This window comes from Pseudopodoces humilis, chromosome 1, assembly GCF_049639895.1.
Source record: "Pseudopodoces humilis isolate 2021_Gansu_Grassland_sample_001 chromosome 1, ASM4963989v1, whole genome shotgun sequence".
NCBI lineage: Eukaryota > Metazoa > Chordata > Aves > Passeriformes > Paridae > Pseudopodoces > Pseudopodoces humilis.
Genome location: NC_142200.1, coordinates 100898640 through 100920888, shown reverse-complemented (window position 1 = coordinate 100920888; position 22249 = coordinate 100898640). Strand labels below are relative to the sequence as shown.

Sequence of the window (22249 nt, the reverse complement as noted above, 5' to 3'; positions counted from 1 at the left end):
TCAATCAATCATTGTAGAAAGGAGCAGTCAGTCATTGCTAGCACCAGATCTGTCTTCAAAGCCTGCTGTTATAAAGCAGAAGCCATTTTCCTGTCTACTGAAAGTAGATATGGTTTCTTATCCTAGGTCAATTAATATAATAACAGCAAATTATTTCTTCCTGTAGCAGAGATCAAGAAGGAATGCAAAATTGTCTCTCAGGTTCATTCTTTGCTACTTCCAGCCTCTGTCTTTCTTGCCTCAAGGTATATGAAAGTTGCAGTCAGGAACCAAAGGGAGAACAGAGCATTTGTGAGATTCTCCCACTCAATGAAAGGAATTCTCTTCATCAGTTTGTTTGCACTGAAGAAATTATAGAGGTCAGGCTTTTATGAAACCCCTAATCCTAGCATGAAACCTCCAAATATGAAGCCAGTTCTACTAAAAGGATGATGGTATATGAGAGGATTTGTGGGCTCATGATTTGCTGCCATTGTATAAAACATTAAAAAAAAAATGTTATCATAGGGCTTGAGAAGCACATGATTGAGAAGTACAAGAAACTAAAAGGTGTTGACCAGCAGCCTGTTGATTCTTCTTCTTATTTATGCAGTATAGAAGATTTCCAAGTGAGAGTTGGAGGTAGGGGGGCTACAGAGATTTGCCAGTTTGTCTGGGAAGACTCCTGGGAACAGATAAATAGATTTGAATTTTATGAATTCTTGCATAGCATAAAGGTGCCTTCCAGTAACACTCAGCGATTCAGTGATAAGAAGAAGAAATTGTTTCTTGCCACAAGTTAGGTGAACATTATCCTGTCTTTTAAATTAACTCACACTTCTCTAATACCCAGAAAAATAAGATCATATAGTTTAGATAGAAGGGATCCTATAGACTCTTCCCCTGTAGAAATACACAAAAAAGGAAGGGTAGTGACACTAAATTTATTATGAACTGATTCATAATGAGAAAGATTATGCTGTATTTTTTATCACTTAGGAATTGCAGAGTATTAGTGCCCTTAGTAAAGGCCCCTCTAGGCTGACAATTTAACTGCAACACTGCATAATAATTATACAGGCAATATGAAATCTTCAGCAGCTTGTCTACTTTTCACTCTTATCTGCAATCTATTATACTCTGTAGTCTCATAAATGCATATAAAGAAAATGGTTCTGATTTTTTTAAGGCATCACTAAAAATGCTAATTAAGCCTATAATGATGAGCCTGCTGAGGAAAGGGCATCAAATGCACAAGCTCAAGGATAAAATGTCATACTGGGCCAGTCTAAGGCTTACTCAAATTTAGAAAAGAACCAGGGACTTCTTGCTTATTGTAGTTTCACTCTGTATTTGTGGTATATTTTGCACTGATTTGTGGAAAACTGAGAAAATGTTGTGGAATCTCATTTGCAAGTGGGAAGTTTCTCTTTTTGGTGGTGTTCAGAGTAGAACAAGAATTAGTATTTATGGTATTTGTCAATCTTTAAGATATGTCTGTGAAAAGGAATTAAACAAAGAAACTCCCTTTTAAAGTAGCTTTTGTATTCCCAGATATCTTTTTAGGTTAAAAAAAATGTTTTCATCCCTTTACTTGTGTGCATGTTAGCACATGCTGCTGGCACTCTTAACTGCTTTCAGTATTCTGAGGGAAGTATACTTTCACCTTTTTTGCACATGTGATTGCTGGGGCTTTGCCACACAAATAGCCTGTACTGCAGAAGGAAGAGAGTTGTTTCACAGCTCATGCTGCAACAAGTGATGGGCAAACAAGGGATTCACTCCCCATGCTCAGTGGCATGGGAAGTGTTCACTCAGGCTGGTTTTTGCTAGGACTGCATTCAAGTGTGAATGTGTGAAATTCTGGAATAGTTTGCTGCCTGTGGATAATTTGTACATTCGATATACAGTAGCAACCATTTAAATGTATAACCTCAGGGTATAGTAACTCTTTGCAGTTTACTGGCACTCACCTCCACAGGGATTTCCTTCTGTACCCTTATCATAAATTGGTTTGAAACAGATGTGTTCATTAATTGGGTCTAATAATGATTACAATACATTCTGTCTTTCTTGCCTGGGATTTTATTCACTGTAAAGTCATTCTTTTACTAAGTGTTCCCCTTGAAGGGTAGCCTTGGTAGGGCTGTATCTTGAAAATAACTGATTTGCTGAAGTCTATCCATTTCAGCACAGGAACAATACAAACTTTGATAGGAGGGATTGGCACGACTGGGTCCAACAGTTTTCAATATTATTTTGAAGCATAATTAATTTGTTTATTTTTCTCTATGTGTTTAAGCAGTCATTGATAGGACATATGAGAGCTTTTAGACATACATATTTTTGCTGGGACTGTGGATACTTTTATTTTCAACAGCAACCAAAAGCCTGGTTTGCTCAGAAAATGTTCTCTGAATAGCGTTCACATAATAGCAACTTGGCACTATGTGTATTTATGTGAAAAGACAATTGATGATATTTTAGGGTTATAACAAAATGACTCTTCTTAAGTACATCCTTTTAGAAAAATTGGCTGTATTTATCTTGCTCAAAATCTCAGCCTAAAAGCTTTTATTATTGTTAAGTCAAGCTCTTACACAACTAATGATTAGTAGAAATATTTCTGGAACTTTGTTTTTACTTTATTGCCAGTCATATTTGATTTTAAACTTAAATGTTCTCGGCTTTGTTTCATCCTTGTTCCTTTTCTCTTCCTTCTCTCTGCTGCTGTCTTTGGTGATTGTGTTGATTTTCACTCATTCCCTAAGTCTTTTCTCTATATACCATTTTCTTCACCCAGATGTTTATGTACTAAAACAGATTGTGTTTTTTTCCTTTTCCCTGGGTAACACTATGACATCTGTATTTAGTTTTTTGCTGCTGTTTTTGCTTTCAAGTGTGTGCTGCCATCTATGGAGTAATCAGAGAAATAAAGCTGGTACAAAAAAAGATGTTTTATCAGAAGATCATTGAAAACAAGATCTAGGTAGTGAAGGAGGTATCATAGAGCAGTTGGCCAGATCTCAAGAAATCCTGTTCCTCTGTAGTCCTAGATCTCACAGCAAGCACGGGTGGAAGTACACCTTTTAGAAAATCAATGGTGTCTAGTAATGAAATTATTCAGTCAATTGCTTTAAACCAGAGTAAGTTTGCTTTGTCCTTCAATCTGATAACTCATTCCTTTTTCTTTTCCTTCCCCATTCCCTCTCATATGTCCTAGTTATTCAGCAGTTTCCAAGACCTGTTTACTATATCTTTCTTAATTTGTTTTTCAAAGCTTAATTTTAATTCCTTATCCTTCCCCAGAATCTTGTTAACTTTATGCCTCTCCTCAGTGTTCAGTTTCTGCCTGACAAGGTCCAGGTTTCCCTCCTTTAGATCCCTTCAGAATGCATTACTGAAGATTAGTCCCCATTCTGTCTCTCTTTCATAACATTTTGTTCCTTGATATCTATTTTAGAGTGTACATTTATTGCGCACATCTATTCAAGATGGTCTGAAAAGCACTTGGAGAAGTAATTTTCTCTGTACTGGGGTATCCATGCACGTAGAGAAGCTACTGCTTTTCTCTTGATGCTGTTCATGCGCTTTCAGCTTGCAGATTTTTGACTAAGGATTCTAGCATCTCACAACCTTGAATGGGGTTAGGTGTATGAATTCCTGGCAATCAGACTTCTATTCATTTCAGTAAGATGTGGCAAATAACAACTATCTCTTTAGGTCTTTCCTCAGCAAAACAGTGTTGGAGTGGGTGTATATTTAAACACTACTTCTTAAATGCTTTCTTATAACACAAGGTATTAGAATCAAAAGGAAAAGTTTAACCTATGTGGATAAAGCATTCTTAAAAATATCTTCTGACATTTTCTTCTTATTGCTGAACTCAAAAATTGATCTTATTTTCCAGCATCAAAACAAAATGAAGGAAAAAAAATCGATGCTGAAGATTGATCAATGTTTTTCAAAACTGACTTAATAAGATAAAAATCAATGCAGCTGTATTATTTCCCATTCCTTCATCACCAGGAACATTCAAACATGGTAATATTTGATTCTTAAGTTAAATGTGAAAATATTTCAGTTACCTCCTACAGAGGAAGAAAAAAAATACAAGGAGGGATTTATTTAGTGAAAGTTCAGTTTTCTTTTTAAACCTAGTTTTGGAAATTTGAGTTCTGCAGAAACTGAAAACAGTTTGATATTTTAAGTGACAGTATGTAATTATTCCTTTAATCACACAGATTTAAATAGAACAAATTATTACTTGTATTTGCAAATTGCGAGCTCTGATCCTCCCTTCCTCCTGCAAAAATGAGTTCCATCTTGCTTGGTTGAGAGATCTAGACTCAAAAAATTGGAGATAAGCTTGGGAACTGAATTTCCCTCATGGCAGGTTCACAGTGCTTTGAATTTAGAGCTTTCCTGTACAAATGCATGAGCTGATTAACCTCTTCTGGCAAAAATGAGTGGGTTATTTGTAATTTGTTCATTTGTTTTTTCCCAACATTCGTTTCCCTTTTCTGCTTCCACTATCCCAAATAATATTAAGATCCCTTATTGACTTATTTAAAGAACAGCCTTAGAAACTGACTTCTTATACATTATTGAACCAATCCCTAAAACATAAGTTTGGCCTGGTATTTTAAAGGATTTTTTAAAACAAATTATTTGCATTTCAGTATTCCAGTTCACCTGCTGCCTTGGGTTTAGCTCTTTGGACTCCCTGTTTGGAATTTTTCTTAACAACTGAGTGCTATAAAATGTTTTTTTTAGGGAAGAAAATCATTGTCCTCACATAATCACTGGGACTGGGATTTTCTGGAAGTACCAGACACTGAAAGACTCCTAATAAAATCCTAGATATTGGTGAGCCTCTGGTACTGGCATCTTTTCTTTTAAAGATTTATTTCATGAGCACAGGAAGACAGCTTTCTGCATAAATTTCTACTGAATTAATTCCCTATCTGCAAGCTGGGCCAGAATGTCATAAAATAGGAAATGCAAACCTGATAGTAGGTAGACACAGACTTTAAGAATGTGGAATTTAAACAGGTTCTCTGTGGGGCGAGCTACTTTCTCATCTGCTTTTCGTATTCCTTTGCTGATTGATTAATATGGTGAGTTTTCTCCTCTCTTCCAGTAGCTCTGAGCAGCAATATGTACGTTCATTGGGATCAGACAGTCCCACCCCTTCATCTCTCATCATCATCAGCTTCATTATCGACACTATTCGTAATCACATAACAAGAGAGCTTGTTCTTGTAGTTCTCCCTTTCCTCCCCTCTCCTTGCTGTGAGAGAGAAGTGGCATGGCATATTGCATAGCTAAAAGCTTCTCAAGCCTGAATTTGTTACACCTCTGAATTTGGCAGGCAAGCATTCACAACCACTACCCATGAACATGGCTCATCACCACGTGAAGCTGGACACCCTGAGAAGACAGATAATATTGGATTGGTTTTCTTGTTGCTCTGCAAACAATCAAATGGGCTTAAGCTATGCAATCTGATATTCCCTAATTGACAGCTTTTCCAAGGTTCATTTGTTAACTGAGAGCATGACATGTATTGAAGTTGTTTCTTCATAATGCATTTGGCATTAACAGGAGAAGCTGTTGAATGCCTCAGACATCAATGTCTCAGCAATAAGATATTTCACCTACAGTTTTGACTTTCTAACTAGTGACTTTGTATTTGCAAGAGCATGTGAAATGAGCATAGGATGAGACAGGACAGGAGAATAAAGCTTAAATATGTTCTCCTAAGAAAATTTGTGAGATTGTTTTTGCTGCTTGGGACATTTAGCTGAGTTTTATGGTTTAACTGTTCTTCATTTCTTTTGGTATAAAACCTTGGTTTCTTGCTTAACAAAGTATTCACTGACTAGTCATAGGGCTTCAGAGCCCTTTTATTTTGATAAAAGGTATATTCATAAATAGGCATATCTGATTTTATTTACAGTGATGAAGAGTTTGTGTGTAAAAGATGTGCTCAAGAGTTTTGCTTGTCTGCATTCATAAGAGAATATAAAAAATACAAAAAATCCTCTATTTCAAAGAATCTTAATCTTCTCCCACATGAAGCCCAGGCTTATCTGAAGGAATAAATTATCTGTGTAGGAGAGACCAGATGATTTCTTCACTGATCTTGTCACTACTTTTCTTTTGCTGCTTTCTTGTAGCTGGTTTCCATAAACACTTTCCTAGTTTCTTAGAGCACAGATTGTGCCAGAACTGTAACACTCAGCACCTTTCCATTCTGTTAACAATTTCTGCTATCTACTCTTCCTTGTAACTGTTCATAGGATGTTCACACAAGATCTGTAAGTGCTAATTAAGAGATTTATCATGAAAACATAATCATTAATAGCTGTTGCTTCTCCTGCATCCCATGAACATTTTAGTTAATACATAAATTTATCTTGAATGTGAAAAAAGTTTTAATTTCTGTTTTTTCATTACTTAGCGTAAGCAGGTTACTCTAAATACTTGGATTAATTTCTCTAGCAACTAGTTAAGTTTCTGCATGTATTCCTCCTTCTGGGAAGAGTACCTGCCTGGAGAAGTACATGAAATTTTATAGATGACAAAATAACTGAGGCACTTCGGTGGTGCTTTGACTAGCACTCTTTAGTAAGTGAAACACAGCTGTTTAGATGAGGAAAAAAATGGGTGAATGGGTCAAGATGCTTTCATTTCATGGGAATAAAGAACCTAGCTTTGACAGAAGGGCCTATTCAAATAATGCCAGGGAAGAATGAGCAAAGCTAGATTCTGCTTAGAAAAGCCTAGAAACAAGCTTTTGAAAGCCCTAAGGTCTGGAACCTAAGCATACATCTCTCCTCCCCCTGTAAACATCAATGTCCTGACTTCCTGCTGAAACTAAATATTCCAGAGCCCTTGGCGAACATTCTGGACCTGTCTCCAAGTACCTCCTCCTTTGTTTGCAAGGTCTGTGACCAAATGCCATTTGGGTGCCTGGCGAGCACTGACTCCAGAAACACTTCTGTCTTGCAGGGCAAGCACAAACTGCACGTGGACACAGGACTGGAGGGCTCCTGGTGTGGCCTCATCCCCATCGGGAACCCCTGCGAGAGTGTGACCACGACAGGCCTTAGGTGGAACCTCAGTAAGTGAGATGCCTCTGGGACGGTGGGTTTGGTGTGGTCCTGACCCTACATTTACAGCAGTGATGAAGGGCCTTGCAAGTTTGGAGGTGAAGCATGGCCTTGAATCCCTGCCAGGCCATTTTTTTTCTGAAATGAAGGGGTTTTTACAAAAACAAAGCAAAATAAATACGTTTAAACCTGAGAAATCACAGGCAAAGACACATTTTCCATTTGGGAGTCATTGTGCTCTTCAAACAGAACATTTGTTGAGGTCATGATACATTACCATCTTGATACATTGCCCTCCAGGGAGAAGAAGCCACGAGTGTCTAAACTCCTGCTTATAAGCCATAAAGTTACAACAGACAAATAATAATGTGATACAGATTATTAAAGCTACCTCACTTCACCCAAACTGCTTCATGTGTATTGTCTGTTTCTCAACCCTGAATGAATAGATCCTTTTTCTTACTTGAAAGTAGAAAAAAGAGTTTGTTTGATTAAGAACCAGGGATATTTATCTGTAGAGAAAGGAGGTTTTATGACACAAAAAAAGTTGAAACAACCTTCATCCTCCTGCCTCTTCCTCCCACACTGAGTCATTTGGGATGTATTTACACAGCAAAGTAATGGGATATTTTCAATGAAGATTCATTGAAACTTAAGTGGAAGCAAAGGAGTAATTGAGAGGCTCTAGTCTCAGTCTGATTGACATGTCCAGGCTTTAGAGCCATTCCATGCAGGAAGGGCATGCTGTTCTCACAGTCTGCAATGCAGTGCCTTCACTGGCTAAGAACTGATGTGAGTGACCTACTGTGCCATCCTGCAGAACATCTGCTGGTTGCACTGAGAGTTTAAGGTGGTAGTAGGCATTAGTAGCTCTCTAATGACAAAAGATATAAATAGGGCATTAGTTTTGGATTGTGGGAGAATTGCCAGATGAGGAGTTGTCTGGCTAGCAATATTTCTGTCCTTTTAAACTGGATTGGAAGAGCTGAATGTATTGCATAAGAGACATTCCCTTATTTTGAAAAAGAGTCAGATATTTTCATTTGTACATATAAATTCAGTTGACATATAACATACTGAATTTTCATCTGCTCATCTCCTGCTGTCCAGCAACTCCTGTGACCCATTGGACTGAGGTACTAATTTCTCAGAAAACATTCTGTCCTTCAGAATGAGGTACAAAAAGCTCAAACCAGCCTCATGTTGATGAAGTAAGCCTCTTTGAATCCTGTGTTGTATTGCAAAAGGCAACTCTGTGGATCAAAATGTGGTGGATGCAATGAAGTTGCAGCCTTTTCTTCTGATTTTCATTAGTTGAAAAGCCATTTTTCAGATAAAACAGAATTTTTTCAGTTTAATTCCGTAAATTTCATCAGATTTACAAGGTCCATCAAATTTAAGGATGGCTTGTCTGCTCTGTTTCTTTATTACTACTAAGTTATTATTGCCTGATCTGCTAAACCTAAAGAGAGAGGGATTGCAAGTCAGCTGTGCCATCTGGAGGAGGATGCAGGGGGGAGATGAAATGGCAGGAAATATTTTTTCTCTCTAGGGTTGGGTTAAGATACCAGTTTCTTAAGTGTTGGTTGTAACTAGACATGGACCTATGTGGATTTTTAATACGCTTAGTTTCATCTTTTTTTTTTTTTTTTCTGGGGGACGAAAAAGTATTTATGTGACTTTTTCCTGCTTCTTTCATCTTAGCATGACACCATCATGTCTGCTTCTCCCTACCCTTTTTGCTGCTATTTTCCAGGAGGAAAGAGAGCAGACCATTACAGTGTTTTCCTTAGTGATGTATATATCACATCCTCTTACAGGCTGTTTTCTGTCTTGATATTCATGTTGCTCCCAGGTTGTAGTTCTTTCATTTATTTCTTCATGTTAATCACAGATATATCTGTAAAACCAAAAAATGGTCTGATCTTCCTTGAAGAAGCTCAATCTGAGACATCAAGGTCATTACAACCTGAAACTCCTCTCTTGCCCAAGTGACTTGAGCTAACCTTTTCACTCATCCAAATGCAGAATAACCTTTGATTAAGATTATTGTTCAGACTCTGATTAAAAAATTAAAGTACAGATACATTCTCCAAAAGGGAAACCAATATCTCCAAAACATCATGTGGTTGGTTGTGGCTTGATTCGACATTTTCCCTAATAAATCATACCTACGTTCTGATGGTTAAAGTTTGATATTAACTTCCATTGTGTTAATGCACTTTTATGCTGCCCCTAGCTCTGCACTTACTTCAAAAAATATTAATCCTCCTGTAAATTGGGACAGAGAAGCAAAGGATCAGCTGTGAAGAAATAGCATAATAATAGATACTGAAGTGTGATACGGATGTCAGCCTTGCTGCTGATGGAAGCAATGGCAGAGCTTTGCCTGTTGCTTCGTTAACAGCAGTCTGAGCACACACCTTTGTAAACCTCAGTGTAAATATATTGTAAACCTCAGTAAATAATTTCTTTTGTGGTTATAAATTAATTTTCATGTGTAAATCATAAAAGAAATTGAATTTTTAAGCCAAACATGATATGAAAAGCCTATTCCTCCAGTTTGTTATGGAGTTAAATTGGATGTGACCTTACAAGTTGGGTTTTAAAAAGTAATTTTTGAGCCCTCAGAATATTTAGGTATCTGGGTAGTAAACTAATTTCAGAATTTTAGTTCAAACAGTGATGCATTAGGTGGTAGGGGAGCCCTCATTTTTGCAAACAGTAATTTCCAGCAAATCAAAATTCAAATAACACTGCTGTACAAGACAGAGCTGGCTTTGCATCAAGCTTTTTGATGTATAACACCAATTTCTGCCTGAGCATATCTAGATTACTCTGCCAATTAAAATTTGTAAAACCTTCAAGAGGTAGTCAAACATTATCTGTGTCCAGTGTACAGGTGCTGTCATGATACCTCATAGGTTCTGAATAGAAAAAGATAAGAATAAATACCTAGGACAGAAGCTGTATTGAGGTTAAGAGTAAGGTACCAAAGTTCCCATTTCAACAGTTGAATTAGATAAACCTGAAATCTGTAAGTTATTCTGCTATCAGAGAAACAATGATGACTTTTAATATTACAGAATCCAGTATTTTTTTTGTATGTTTGTTTGGGAATGCAGCATGTATGCATGTTTTTATGCATGCTTATCTTTGTTATTTGCTAGCACTTGTCACAAAGAGAATTTTCATTTATTTTAGTTCTCATCTTATGAGTGAAAGAACTTGGAGAAGAAAGTGGAAAGTTGATTAGAGAAAATATTTTTATCCATACCTGCTATTGTGTAGCACATACTCAGAACACATTATAAACATATTCATTCCATTCCCAAAGGGATACAGATCTTTTCTCTATTAAAATCTGATTTACAGCACAGGAATCAGATAATGCTTTATCTGATTTGACTCACCTGGCTGCTTGGTGATAACAGCTCTTATGTCTAATAAATAAATTACAAAAAATCCAATAATGCCAGAATTACCCAGCATTCTTCATTAGGTCCTCAGTGGTGCTTTCATGTAAGGTAAATAAGAATGAAGGTAGAAATCAGCTGCACTGCTCATCACAGAGAGGTTGGAGGGTAATGGAAGGCATTTTTAGGAAATGCTTCCTTTTCTGTGATGTTACTTTAGAAAATAATCTTGCCATATAATTTATTCTTCATCCTTATGGCCTTCTAGATATGCTGTATGTCATGCCTCTACTGAAAATGCCAGCATATATGTGCATGTATGTGTGTGTGTATATATATCTATCTCTCTCTCTCTCCATATATATATATATATATATATATATCCATATATATATATATAAGCTCTGTGTGTATGGGATTGTGCTTTCCAGATAATTTTCATGCCAATTTGCCTTCTTTAGGCAGGAAGTTAAATTGCTGTAAAATGCTGCCATTTGAAAGAGTGCCACTGTCATTTCACTTCAAAAGGCAATAGCAATAACAACAGGAGCAAGACCTTTCTCTAACTGTAGCAACAGAGCACCCACTGACTGCTAATGTCACAGGTAGATGAGCAGGATCCCAAACCTTTTGGTGCTGTTTACATTGTTAGTAAAATTCAAATGTTTGCACTGTTTTACTTCACCGAGGTTTTATTGATGTAGCATTGTGAATGGAACAAAAAGTTTACAAAAGCAGTTGTGGTTTGTATTTCAGGAGAACTCAAGAGTCTAAAAGATGAAAGAAAATTAGTAACTTTTTTTTTTTAAAAAAAGAGAGTCAGAGACTGTTCTGGGAAAGGTTGTAAATTGAAATGGACAGGTATCTGTACTAGTGAGGCTGTTTGTATAAGCACTCTCTAACCTGTTTCATAACTGAAATAGTTTATATCACACATTTTGCTACCCCAGTTCTGACTGAGGCAAACTAAGTGGCACTTCTGGGAATAGCTTTGTTTTCAGTGGCGGAGTAAATAGCTTCACAGCTGGATTCCCATTCTCCTCTGCTTTCCTCTCTTTCCCTCCCTTCTCTTGTGCTTTACTGGCAGAAGATATATTATCACTGATGTATTTTCTCACTTATCCATTGCAGCTCTAAGACTCTGGGTAGGGGTGGAGTGGACAGAAATGATGTTGCTGATCCCAAAGCGTTGGGTGGCTTTGACCTTTGGCAAGCTGTTTGCCCACAGGAGTGCTGCTGTCGACCTTCCAGGGTCGTATCATTTGTTACAAGGCATGGCCTGCTGAAATACTTTTCCAGTGAGGCAGCTGTTCTGATGGTGGCAGCCTGGCATCCCACTGGCTTACTGCAAGTCAGCAAAAACAACGAGGGCCTTGCTTAGCATTGCATAAAATCTTTTTGAACCACAAAGACCATTTGGTGTACATTAAATGACTGATGAACACAGTGCTCAGTTGTGCTGGGCCTCTAAACCTGTATTTGCATTTTTTGCTGAACAGCAGCTTGAAAACTCAATCAGACTTTGTGAAAAGGCTTGAAATGGGGACACACATTCAGTTAATTTCCACATATTTCAGTAAATGTTTGGAATTAGTGGGAGAGAAAATAAGATCCAGCTCCTCTTTGGAGAGATGGCAGGGTCCCTGGCATTAAGTCTGGAAAGGCTGCTTTAAGAAGATAAACAGGTATGCTTTTCCAGATCACATTTCCAGGGCAACATTACTACTGCTGCTGACTCCTCTTAGAAAAAGATTTGTGTGAGTACCTCAGTTCTGAACCAGCTCAAACCACTTCCAGAGGTAAGTTTAGCTCAGCTGGAAAGCCATCTTTAATGGGATATAGAGAATGTATATATGATCCTTCCCTGTAGCAGTAATAGGCAATAATTGCTAGGAAGGAGTAGAATAAAAAAATCTTAGAGACTCCAGAATAGCTATACACAAAGTAGATGACTCTCCAAAACCCGAGTAATACCATCCTCAAGTAAACTGAAGACATTTAGAATGCCCTGAATTGGAATATACCCGTCAGGATCATCAAATCCAACTCCTGGCTCTTCACAGGACAACCCAAAGAATCACACTGTGTGCCTGAGAGTGTTGTCCAAGTAATTTTTGAGCTGTATGACCCTGGAAAAAGTGTCTGTTCATCTTTCTTGTAGGCTTCTACTGGCAGGCTGTAATTAGGTCCCTCTGGATGGCATCCCATCATTCAGCTGTGTCCACTGCACCACTCAGCTTGGTGTCATCTGTACATTTGCTGAGAGTGCACTCTATCCCTTTGTCTGTGTCATTAACAATGATATGAAATAGCACATGTTCCAATATGGATCCCTGAGTGACATCACTTGTCACAGATCACAATGTCCTTTGGGACTCTGAGTCACTGACCACCACCCTCTGGATGTGACTGTCCAACCAATTCCTTATCCACCTAATAGTTTACCTATCCAGTTTTGACTTTTTACAGAAGTCCAGACAAATGACATCTGCAGCTTTGACCACTTCCCTGAGGATCCTTCTCCACTGATGTTGTCACCCCATCATAGAAGGCCACTGGGCTGTTCAGGCAGGACTTGCCCTTGCTGGAACGATGCTGGCTGTATCAAATCACCTCTCTGTCCTCCATGTGCCTCAGCACAGCTTCTAGGGGGATCTGTTCCATGATCTTCCCAAGGCACAGAGGTGAGACTGACAGATAAGTAGTACCCAGGGTCCTACTTTCTACACTTTTTAAAGGCAGGTACGATGTTTCCCTTTTTTCAGACACTTGGGACTTCACCTGACTGCCAGGACTTTTCAAATATCATGGAGTGGCTTGTCAACTACATCAGCCAATTCTCTCAGGACTCTGGGATGTATCTCTTCAGGTCCTATAGACTTATGTACGTTCAGGTTCCTTAGATGGTCATGAACCAGGTCTTTACTCAGAGTGGGAAGCATATTGCTCCCGCAGTCCCCATCCTGCTGTCCATCCACTCGAGGTGTGGGAAGAGAGGCTGACACAAAGACTGAGGCAAAAGAGGTGTTGAGTACCTCAGCCTTCTTCTCATCCATTGTAACCAGTGTCCCACCACTGTTTATGGGGGGTGGGTGCACCTTCTTTGACCTCCCTTTTCTGGCTAACATACCCGTGGAAGCCCTTTCTGTTATTCCCTGCATCCCTTGTCGACCTCAATTTTACCTTGGCCTTCCTCAGCTGTATTTCATCTCTGTACTCTTCACAGGTTTCCTGTCCTTGTTTCCACTTTCTGTACATTTGCTTGTTTCCCTTTCATTTAACCAGCAGTTCCCTACTCAGCCGTGCCCATCTCTCATTTTCCCTGCCTGATTTCTTGCTCCTGGGGATTGCCGGCTCTTGTGCTCTATGGAAGACTTCCTTGAAGATCTGCCAGCTCTGCTCTGCTCCCCTCTCCCTGAGGGCAGTTTCACAAGAGATCCCACTGACTATCTCTCTGAAGAGCTGGAATTTTGCTTTCCTAAAGTTCAGAACCTAACTTTACCCTCCTCCTGTATATCTCAGGACTGCAAACTCCACTTGTACGTGGTCACTGCAGCTCAGGCTGTCTCCAATCTCAATATCCCCAGTTATCTCACTTCACCTCCCCCAACCAGAACATTTATGTATATGCAGCCACATTGTTGTGGCACATTGCAACTATGGAAACTGATTTTATTATTAATATAGAGAGGAGAGGGTTGTCAAGAGAGGAAAATGCTGTTCTTTCCCTTGCATCCCCTGTTACTTCAGTCCTTGCTTCTGCTAATGGAAATGCAACCCAGAGGTATGAAGAAATAGGTGCTCTGCTTCAACCCAGCATTGCTGCAGATAATCCTCATCACTGGTGCCCATAGATTGGTGAAAGTACAAAAAGTCACATGAAAATCAAAAGCAACCTGTTGCTACTGAAGGATGTCCATTGTAGAGTGAAAACACCTTTCTGAGCAAGAGGGAGATCTGCAGAGAGCCAGAAAGCTACAATTTAGATTGGTGGGGGTCCAAATTAACTCTGTGGATTTCAGCACTGACTGAATTTTCAGTGGCAAGTGTGGGACCTGAATTTGTCCAAGAAAGAGATCTCATCGTTTATACTGAGGACACTTAACCCTAAAAGCATTCTCATCAGTCAACCTGTCCACATGGACACTGGGAAATCATCTTTTTCGGACAGCAGCGGAGTCAAAGCCGGAACATAATGGTATACTTCAATAGAAGTCAGTGAAAAAATTGGCCAGGGTACAAATGCCCATTTGTCATATCCCTTGCAAATATACTTTAATTGTTTTCATTCTTAAATGCCCGGAACCAGCCATAATAAATGTAAATGTCACGCTGCCTGGAGATTTCCAAAAACAAGAAAGCTCTCTGAGGCATGTGTTGAGTTATTGCCAGTTCCCGATGTCTCTGCAGAACCACAAAAGGGCAAGGACCAGTAGGAGGACAAATCCATCACATCTGGCTAGAGTATTCTGGAATTAAAAAATGAAATGTGTTTTTCTGTGATGACTCAGTTAATTAATGTGTGCTATTTACATTTTTGGGGAGTTGTTCAAGTAGGTAAGCATTGCCACTAAGTATAGACTCCCCCTTTGCAATTTGTTTATAGACCTTTTAGTTCTGTTTACATTTTTAGTACATACTACTGTATGTGATTGATCTCTTCTTCACAAAAATATGACACTGAAAGAAATTATTTTCTCTGCAGTGATCTATTCCTGTACCCTAATGGCAAATAGTCCTGACTATCTCCTCTACAGTGTCTGAATTCTTCATTCACTGTTCCCTTTGTAAACATTTTGCATGTTGTGTCTGAGGGAGCACTGCTCTCTCCCAGTTTTTGGCTCTAGATGTTTGTGGAAAAGGTGTTTATTTTCCTGCTGTTATATCAAGTTCCATAGAGGATGAAAGTCTGGTGGATGTCATCACTGACTTTTGTTGTGTGTTGTAAAAACTTATATTTTGGCTGTAAGTTGTTTATGGTATCCTGATGTGTAATTAATAAGCCATTAACAACTGACTGTAGTGAGCATGCTCTGGAACTATTAATTTTAGACATTCATACCAATTACACATCACTACGCAAAGCTGTTGTTTTCAGGTAAGTTGGGAAATATAAATTTTAGACAGATGATTCTGTATCTTGCTGTAGAAGCAGCTGTGACTTCTTTGGGGCAGTAAATTCACATTGCACAGGGGAGTCAAGAGCCAAGTCAGGGGGAAGAAAAAAGAGAAAGTGGCAGAATGGCAATGTGAGATTGCATTCAGGATTAGAAACATGTTTTGGAGAAAAGGCAGATAACATCAAAATAGGTGAAGATATGAACAGAGAGACTGAGAAAATGAGAATGGAGGTGTTTTAAGTAGACTGTTTATATCTTCCTTTTTGAAACACTGAGTTGAGACTGAAACTGCTTTCTTGTTATTTCTCTGCTGTTTGTAATCTGTCTCATTTTCCACTGCAGCCCAGGCATTATAACCTACTTCTACTGTCAGTAAACTGGCAAGCTCAAGTAATGCAGGCCTGTCCCTGGAATCTGCCTAGGTATTGAAACAACAGCAAAAGATGGAACTAGACATTTGATTTGAAAACAATTTGCACTCCTATGGATATAAATTCAAGACTGAAACTAAGGAAACCCAGAAACAGAGAAATAAAATTAATTAGTGTTTGGATGCAATGGTATTTACAGACTTGAGACACCAGCATCATTCAGTGTCCCAGGTGGATTCTCTAGGAATGAATCTGCAGTCACAGTTGACAGTGCAGAAATGTACAACCTCAGCTTTTCCCACTGCAGGAATGGGGATACCTATGAGGAATAAGGTGAAATACTCCTGATTTTCTTGTGGTTCAGGCAGTTGATTGTCTGGAGTGTTTACTCTGTACAGGTACTTTATCTACTTGCAAGTTAGCTATTCATTTCTCTTAGCACTGAAGCTGAGTTTTCAGCACCCTAACATTCCTGAGAGCTCTGCCTTGGTTCTGTAAAGCACAGGACATTCCAAAATGAAAGCTGTAGTATCATCTTTAAGGTACTACATAAGATGTTCATATGGCTGTGTCATTGGGGTCTTGAAGAGTGCCAATAGTATTATCAATTCTATCATAATGAGCAACACAAACTCTTGAGGAATTCAGCATGCATGCATTCAATGCAGTTTATATGCTAAATAAGGCATAAAAGCGCTATGATTAATTAGGACTCAGAGGGTGTCAGTTAAGAGAATACTATTTGCCAAAATGAATCTGGCCTGCTTGGTTAATGGGACTGTGTAATTAAAGGATAAAAGCTAAAGAACCTGTGTTAAAATTGCACAGGCAAACATTAATTCTGGCATCCCCTTGCTCTCAAGTCCATGACTTTGCAGCCTTAGCATTTTTTAAGAGCTGTCTTCTGTGTGTATTATTTCCAGGTGAATGTGGGTTCATATAACATTGACAGGTAAAGCGTATGTAGCACGTCCCATTGTATCAATGGAAGTTTAGGTCAGCATGTGGCAGCAGAGTTTCCTGTTATTTACATTTTAAAGGTTTTCCTTGTATTTAATATGAATGAAAAAAAAATAAATCTTTCAAGAATTCCAAATATTTTTAGTATATTTTAAGTAGTAATACATGTCATAAACCAAACAGCAAATCCAAATAAATGGAGGTGGAATGAATGTCAATAGATCCTACAATCTGTATAGCTTTTGTATGGCATCACTCCTGGAAAACCTGAAAAATCTCCTCTTTTATGAGCTTTCAGCTCAACTTTGGGGATTCCTTTATAACACCATCTTAAGAAATTCTGTTCCAATTTTTTTTTCCTTTCTGTATTCTGAAGATACAGTATATGATAAATATATTCTCATGCTGTTAAGCATTATAACACAGCATTTATAATCTAATTGACAATAAGAAATCCCAGAATTGTACATTTAGGTTTCCCAAGCGTAGGGCACAACTATAATTTACCCAGGCACCAGCAATACCACTGTATCACTGCTGATTGGCAGGCCACTTAATGATGCTGTTTATAAGGCAATTTTCTAATCAGCTGCATGAACACTCATCAGGAGCTTGCTTCTTGATTTAAAGCAGAATTGGAGGATTAGGTTTGTTTGCCTTATAAAAACAAACTGGGGGGGGGGGAAGCAAATTACAAAGAGAAATAACACAAATATAAAAAGCTTTGATTTCTTTAATCTGGATTATGCTTTCAAAAGTTTAATAAGGGATTAAAAGCTGTGGCATGAATGAATCAGCATTCATCAGGCCATTTCTTTTGTGCATTTTGAAACTGGATGATGATAGCTTAAATATTAACATTCTTGTTTTTAACAGGTGCTACATTTCCAATTGTTTAATAATAATAATAATGATGTGATATAGTAGATATTCTGTTGTGTCTAGTCAGCTGAAACTGAGGCACAGTTAGTTTTCCATTTATTTCCCATTTCTTTTCCACTTGAAGAATAACTAATTACTCCATGCTTTCTTCCTATCTATTTCATTCTTTTGTTCCATAATAGAATAGCTTTAATTTTAAAAATGTGATCTAAATCACATGTAAGCTGTATCAAATGTGTCTGGCATGGAAACAATTAATTATATCATTTAAGAGATTTTAATAAAATGTGCTTCATTTGACCTGAAAAATTTATGAATAGTTTTGACCAGCACAAATAAAGCATGTTTTCCAAATTTAACCCCAAGTAATCATTGTAAAACCCTTGTAAACATACCTTGTAAACACATTTCTGTAGGATGTATATCCAGTATATATTGAAGAATTCATGTTTTATGAAAATATTAGCACTTATACCAAGCTTGTGGAATTAATGGGAGAATTGCACACTGACTTTAATATTAATATTTTAATCTGGAGGTGCCTCTGTCCCTTCCTTACTAAAATTACTTAAACCCTGAATTCATCAGAAGATTTAGGCATTCATGCATTTTTACACTCGTTACTAGTTCCATTGAACATAAAGGGATTATTCAGAGGGTAGAGTTAAATGTGTAGAAGTACTTCAAGTCAGACTCTGAAGTGGAAGTTCAAAAATGTCTGAAATGGCTTTTCTGTATGTAAAGTAAGGTGGTACTGACTTTAATCTCAATTTCCAGGGTTAGCTGCCTGGGCTTGTACTTATTCTAATCTCTCTTCTCACTCACCAACTCTATAAAGCTCCCCTTTTTAGTTCTGCACATTTTTTATGCATTGCTGCTTGACTGTAGTAATTTACATGAATTCCTCTTGATTTTACTGTTGAATGCCTGGGCAAAGCATGAAGACATGGTAAGACAAATGACTTTGAAATATTTCTCACATCTGGGTTCTTTACCTGTGATTCAGCAGCTATGGTTTCCTACCAGTACAGCTATCAGGTCCATGTATCAAGTGATTTTTTCTTATGAGAATTTTGGAGAAAAGGGTTTCTGGATACCTACCAGAATCTTTAAACAATCATCAACTTTTCATAAATAGCCAAAAATGTTGGAATATGGTACATGTCTGCATAGTTGTAAAAGAACAAAACACTCTGGATTAAATAAATCAACCACAGAGGATATGAGATTTTTTTTTTATTTTTTTTTGCTATGATACAAATTTTCCACACTTTTGTGTCTCTCTCTGCCATATGTGAAGCAAGATTTTCAATCTACATTAAAACCATGTATGCAGCCAATACAAGGCACTTGCTAGGGAACAGGGAATGCTTTCCACATCATATTATGGTCTAGAATGTGTGAAATACTATAACATCAATCTTTTTGTACTAGAATAATTTAACATTGTTCCTCTTTTTTTTTTTTTTTTTTTTTATTTATTTATTTTGAAATATGCAGTGTAGCTGTGTTTACCTTTTAACATTCCAAAAGCCTGCAAACTCCTCCTTTGGCAAGTGCAAATCAACAAATGCTGGCAACACCCTGAAAGACATCTTTCTGTTGTGAGCGTCTGCAGAGATTTATACTGCTCATTTGCAGCGTACAGTAGGAAGGTTGGTTGGTTATTCAGAGCTTGTGTGTGCCACTTTGTTTTTGCTGCTGCCTTTTGTTAGCCTGTGTGTTTATGTTAGCATAGTTCTGGGCCATTTAAGACTTGTCTTGGATTTTTGAGAGCTCTGCTGCTGGCAATTAATTTTACATCCCAAATCTCTCTAGAAAACATTGTTGTCAGTGAATTTGTAAATTAGCTTGTGTTCTTTTTAATACCATAATTACTTTAGTGTCCCAGCTAACATAATCCCAAAAGAATTTTACTAACTGGTGTGAGATTCAGTCTTTCTAGTTTATGCCATTCTCTAACTTACCAGAGTAATGATTCCCTAGATGTTTGTCCGTCTGGGTTTTGTACCCACGCTTCCTGAGTTTCTCTGCCAATTTTGGGTTCTCTCTTCTCTCATGACAGTTTCGATAAATTCTTTAAAAGTTATAAATAATGAATACGGTCTTTTTTAAGAAAACAACAAACCCTCAAACAAACAAAAAAATCAACCCAAAAAACTTGTATTGTTGTCATGGCACAGCACCACTTGCTGACTCAGTGGGTAGCACACTAGGCTGGGCATCCAGCAGTGTGGCTGGAATACATCATTATCTCTCAGTAGTACACTGCTTCACTTGTCCTACTGCTTATCTTGTTAACTCTTTGGGGCAGGAACTGAACAGTGCCCTCTCTCCTTCCTGTAGTCACTTACTACAGGGATAACCATAATTAATTGCAAATGGGGGATGACTTCTGGAGTTACAGTTGAGAGGTATTACTATGGAATTGTTCCTGATTTTAAATAAATGTATATTCTGTGAGTGTAAGAGTCTACATCTGGATTATTATCTTCAGAAATGGTACTGTGGAAAAAGAAAATCATTGTTTAACATACAGTGCCATCTACAGAGCAGGCTATGCAACCTGCATTTCTTACATAATATGGGGGGGGGGGGTGTTTTGTTGGTTTTATTTTCATTTTTTTGTCACAGTCCTGTTGGCACTAATGGCTAGAGAGTGTTTGAGAAGATTTTGTCAGATGCTGGCAGCATTGGAGGATGAGGATGAGAGTGGTTTGTGCTCTCATCTGTTTTGACCGTAATCGGCAATGTCCATGGGCCAGGCTTCAGCAACAATAGCAACTCTTAACTTTCTCTTAGAAGCCTATATTGTTAGGGGATTTTTTTGTCTTTTTTAAAATGCAACTGTTTCTAGAAATGCTGCATTTGCAGCCAACCTCCCTAGCAATCACATGACCAACCAAAGCAGTCTGGCAGGCAGGCAGAGGTGGAAAAAGGAGGAAAGGGACCAGAGAGGAAAAAGCCCATCTGTGATCATGTTATGTGAATGTGAAGTATATTAAGGCACCTTGTCAATTGTCCTCTCTGTTTAGGGTCAGTTTAAATGTGGGGATGAAGGGCAGTGGGTCTTCCCATATTGTTACCTAAGCACATGCCATAGAGAAAACTATTAAGCAGTGGTTGTGTGTTTGCATGGTTCACTTGTTGAAATGACAGTGCAAGGAGAGTTGGATTAAATCCCCGAAATCTTTAGAATGATCTTCAGATAAATGTTAATCTTGATGCAGAAAGCAGGATTTCTTTTTAAAGACAGAAGAGGTGAAAGAACACCAAAGTATTACACTTTCCACTCTCAGGAATCCATTATTTATGTAACATAGAAAATTAAGTTATTGTGGTCACTGCAGAGCAAACTGTTGTCTGTCCTCTCCTGGCTTTTGAACACAACAAGTTATCTGATCTTCAACCTGTTACTAGCTCAGGACCCAATGTTTGCCATCTTCAGATTAGTGGGTTTGAAAAACAGAAATAGGAAGGGAGGGCTGAGAATGAATTCTGACATCCAGGGCAGAGACGAAACTGTGGGAGATGATCTTGCACAGCTGAAGAGGCAGAGGAAAAAAGAAAAGGGTCTTTATTTTCTTGTATAGTTACATGTGAAATTCAGTGAATTTAAAGTAGCAGCAGAGATGTACTGGGAGTCTGAGTGTCTGAGACAGCTGACGTTGCACGTTAAATAGAGTTTATGAGACTAGTCTGCCATTTGTCACCTGCACTGTCACAGTCAGCACATGTGACTGTGTAGGTGAGTGGGGGTGTGTGTAAATAATAATTTCCCCTTTTTAATATACATTAAAACTGAAAAGCGACAGAAATATGAGTTAGCTGAAAAGCGACAGAAATATGAGTTAGCAGAGTGCTACAAAATGTGAAGTTAATTGTGTAGTAGTTATCCTCCACATTTCCATCTTTAAAGTGGTTTTGAACTGCTTAAGTGCAGCAGTTACTGCAGTCTGTGATTAGATAAACGGATGCAAATAGTAATTGTAACTGATAAATGATTGATGATGGCTTTATATGTTTATCATTATATACTGTTGTAAACACTTTTTACGCAGTGAGGATGGAGTCTGGAGGAAAATTGATGATGTATGAAATACGGATTCAAACTGTAGGGCTTTTAAGAGTATAGAGGGCCAATATTGTAGGGCCAATATAGAGTTGTTACCTGAGGAACTGGTGAACTCTGCCATTGGTATCATCATGTTGGGCACCAAACATCTTCCAGCTGACCTCTAGAGCCTGGATACAAGTCCAGGGAAGGTGAGTTTGCAGGAGAGAGCCTAAAAGTAGAGATGGGGAGGCTGAGCACTGTTGAATGATGGCTTTTGGTGGGGTAGGCCCCCTGATCCACCACTCAAAAGGAGCGGAGGTGCCATTTCTCTTCATTTTTCTATTGT

At 38.2% G+C, this 22249-nt stretch overlaps 1 protein-coding gene across 2 annotated transcripts in view; it reads left to right on the top strand.

Annotated features, from left to right (window-relative positions):
* Nucleotides 1-22249, top strand: part of TPK1 (thiamin pyrophosphokinase 1) — a 296584-nt gene that overhangs the window by 225697 nt on the left and 48638 nt on the right. For both annotated transcript variants that reach the window (XM_005519092.3, XM_088064081.1), the window contains one exon: nucleotides 6997-7108. In XM_005519092.3, the coding sequence (XP_005519149.2) occupies nucleotides 6997-7108 (112 nt within the window). The remainder of the gene's footprint in view (nucleotides 1-6996; nucleotides 7109-22249) is intronic.